Source organism: Coptis chinensis, chromosome 2, assembly GCF_015680905.1.
Source record: "Coptis chinensis isolate HL-2020 chromosome 2, ASM1568090v1, whole genome shotgun sequence".
Taxonomy (NCBI): domain Eukaryota; kingdom Viridiplantae; phylum Streptophyta; class Magnoliopsida; order Ranunculales; family Ranunculaceae; genus Coptis; species Coptis chinensis.
Genome location: NC_141457.1, coordinates 39,882,692 through 39,886,405, shown reverse-complemented (window position 1 = coordinate 39,886,405; position 3,714 = coordinate 39,882,692). Strand labels below are relative to the sequence as shown.

At 39.1% G+C, this 3,714-nt stretch overlaps 2 protein-coding genes across 2 annotated transcripts; both read right to left on the bottom strand.

Annotated features, from left to right (window-relative positions):
• Nucleotides 1–1,257: 1,257 nt before the first annotated feature.
• LOC147516016 (uncharacterized) lies at nt 1,258–2,075 on the bottom strand. The gene is made up of 2 exons (XM_086593136.1): nt 1,874–2,075; nt 1,258–1,787 (listed from the first exon to the last, which is right to left on the bottom strand). Exons 1-2 carry the CDS (start codon nt 2,073–2,075, stop codon nt 1,258–1,260), a joined length of 732 nt encoding a protein of 243 aa, XP_086449262.1.
• Nucleotides 2,076–2,462: 387 nt separating this feature from the next.
• On the bottom strand, nt 2,463–3,152 carry LOC147516015 (uncharacterized). The gene has a single exon (XM_086593135.1). It carries the CDS (start codon nt 3,150–3,152, stop codon nt 2,463–2,465), a length of 690 nt encoding a protein of 229 aa, XP_086449261.1.
• Nucleotides 3,153–3,714: the final 562 nt, after the last annotated feature.

Here is a 3,714-nt window from a genome sequence, read left to right as displayed (position 1 = left end):
AACCCAACCTGTTTCGTTTAGCTTAGAGGGCGCACGCCCCCTATACAAGGCAATTTCAAGGGCGCATACCCCTTTACCTCCACCATTCGAACTTCTCCTTTTCACCGAGTGTCCATTTCTTCCTTTCCCTTTCATCCATCTACCTCTATTCACAATTCCAGTTCACCATGGTGAGGAGCCCGAAATTCATTCCAGAGCTAGCTTTTTATGCTGAGCAACTCCAACCAATCTTTGACACCGAAATGTGTGTCCGTAAATGGGATCTACTATGGTACTACACGGAGGATTTTAACCACACTGATTTGGTGTTGAATTTTTATCGGAATAAGTTTGTTTCACCAAATGGGAAGGTATGATGTGAATGGAAGACTTGAGGAGTTGACTATTGTGTTGTAGACTGCTATCACTGGAATTGTCCTGAAGGAAGTCACGTTAACCCTTCAGGATTCTCAATACGGGTCAATACCTCCACTTATGGTTGACACAATATTGGAGGGTTGTTATAATGCGGGTTTCCATTGTGTTCGGCAGACTTCTCTGCGGAGAAACTAGTTAGATGTGACCCAGTAGGTTGGTAGGAATGTCATCGGGTCCACGAACTCCAATGATATCTCTGTAAATTTTCTTCACATCCTTTGGATTCTTAAAAATCGGAGCTATGGCTTTTGGATTATCGATTTTTTATGGCATCACCTTCAGTCGGTTGGGGAAACCACCGCACCCCTTACTGTTTTAGTTACCAAGATTATGTTGCATTGGGGTTGTGTTCTTGATTCCCGTAAGACTAAGTTAAAGTTGCATGAGAATCCAAGAATTTATAAGGATTGTATTCAGAAAGTTTGGAATTTGCTTATGATATTGGCTACAAAGCTAAACCAGGATGAGGAGGATGATGATCCTGCCTGTTTTGTTGCGGATGCCATGGAAAGTGTTACTACGGATTTCGCCTGTTTTTCCTTGCTTCAAAGTGGCTGTCATGCCCAGTATACAATTATACAAGAGAACCAACGTGCTTTCCATGAACTCTGTGAGACAGTCCATACACGCAGGGGCGGATCTAGGATTTTAGATAAGGGGGGGCTGCCATGGAGTTAATCTTTAAAGATTTTTTTAGGAACCAATAAGCTAGCATTGATAAACAAAAGAATTATCGCTTTTATTACCTTACCCAAAATGGACAAAATAGTGTTTTCACTATAGACCTAGACAAATATAATAAAGAAATGTGCAAGAATAACATAGCACATTAGCATCACACTAGTGAAGTTTTGACCTGCGTGGATTCTTATCAAATACATCTATTATTGCATCCAAATCAACTTCTTTAGCAAAATCCCGTTCAATGTAAATAGTCATGCAATCTGCAAGAAATTCATCCCCCATCTTGTTACGAAGTCGTGTTTTGAGCAATTTCATAGCTGAGAATGCTCGTTCTGTAGTTGCCGTGGAAACAGGAAGTGTCAAGACAAGACGAATCAATCTATCAATCAAATAATAGATATTGATCTTTCTTGTTTCAACTAGTCTTTGACATAATTCGAAAATGGTAGACAACTTCTGAAAAAGAGGATGCTTGAGCACATCAAGTTTGTAATGTTGCAGTTGACTTCTCAAATGATGTATCTCTTGTTTCGTGAAGTCTCCACAATAAAACTTTTCTGCGAGTTTGCAAATGTCATCAATGCTAAAGGACTTAAAAGCATCTTTCGGATCCAAAGCAGAACTAAGATAAAGAAGCTCTATTGTTTCTTCTGGAAATCTGTTATTTAATTCCACCAACTGGTAATCTATTACAAAGATTAAATAACTTCGACGCCGCGGTAGTGGTGCTCAACTGTAATGTAATCTTTCTGCTGGCAAGAACGACCTGTACCCGCCATGTGTCGAGCACCCATATCAGGCATATCAATGTCATGTTTTTTGCAAAACAAAATCACATCACTAAGGAAAGCGTCCCAAGAAGATCCTCTTAATTCTTGAAGAAGTGCTTTCGTACTGGAGACTAAGCTGATAGCATTTAAAATGTCTTGGGACTTTTCTTGCAGGGCTTTACACAAGACATTAGTAATTCCCATAGTCTTATGCAATAAATGAAAAAGAAAGACAAACTCAAAACTTTTCATTGCAAGAATAGCACCTTTAGCTTCTCCACGCATAGAGTTGCTTGACCCGTTCTTCATGACGCTTTCAAGAACTATACAAATTGAATCAAACATCTCTTTCAGGCTACAAACCGAAGCAAAATGAGAACTCCATCTAGTATCTCCTGCTCGTTGCAAAGTAGAAACTTGATTAGCTCCTTTTCCAAAGAACAAGTTCACCACTAGCTACCAAAGATATCAATTTCATTTTTCCGGTATCTTCCAACTCCCCGCTTTTTACGGCAAGCATGATGAAGATTAACAATAGAAGCCAACTTGGAAAAAAACAACCAAACATCGAAACATCTTTAGAAGCCGCAACTAGAGCAAGTTGTAGGCGATGTGCAAAGCAATGCACATAATATGCATATGGACACTCCTTCGAAACAATGCCTCAGAATCCATTCCATTGACCACGATATTGCTAGCACCATCATAACCTTGACCTCTCATATTTATAATATGCAAATTATGGCGAGCAAGGATATTGCATATAGCTTCTTTCAAAGTTAAATCACAAGTGTCTTTAACACCAACAATACCAAGAAAATACTCTCTAACAAAACCACCTCTATCAACAAATCTCAGGACAATCGCCATTTGCTCCTTGTTTGAATTATCTTGTGCTTCATCAACAAGGACACAAAATTTTGCATCACCAATTTCCTCACGAATTCTCTCTCTCACTTTATCGGCATAGATATGCAAAAGTGTCTTTTGAATTGAATGTGAGGTATATGTGGCATTTCTCGGAGCATCTTTTAATAATTCTGCAACCTTGTCATTCAACATCGCTGCAAATCCCAACACTCCCTTGAAATTTCCACCATTTTTTGACTTTTTGGACTCGTCATGGCCTCTAAAAGAAATCCCTTGTAGTGCAAGAAATTGAATACACTGAAGAATAGCTTTGACTAGCAAACGGTTCTTAACAACCTCTTCTTTAGATAATGTATTTAACACATTATCTATATGTCGAGAAGGATTCATGAAATTTTCACAAGCTATCATCGCCGACCTATGAGGTGAGCATGGACCTCCTTCATGTTGCAAAAGGAACACTTCTTTCCATTATTAATCTTCTTCCAACATTTAAAACCTTCAACAAAGTGAATGCGGGACACTTCGGGCGGTAGATTTGTTTCAAATATAAAACATGGAAAACAATAAGCTCTATCCGTATGGAGTGAGTACTCTAGCCAAGGAAATAGTGTGAACCAAGAGGAGTTGAACCTGGCGAGTTTGCTTTCCGAATATGGTGGATGGATACTCTTTCTCACTGAGTTCAAGTAACCAACGCCCTTTCCAAGAAAAAAGCTCGTCGAACATCATCTTGTTGATTAACCGGTAATTATATATTTGGAGCACGTTTACCGGATCACGCTCAAATAAAGATGTGGAGTCAACTTCTCCAACACTAACTCTTTGGGCTTGAGGAGAAGGTTCAACTTGCTCAATTTCAACAACTTGAACTTGTGAAGGAGGTTGGCCATCTCTATCAAGTCTTGAAATATCAAGACTAGATGATGTAGAAGTTACATCATTTTCCGGGGTGACATCTTTGGGTTTAAAG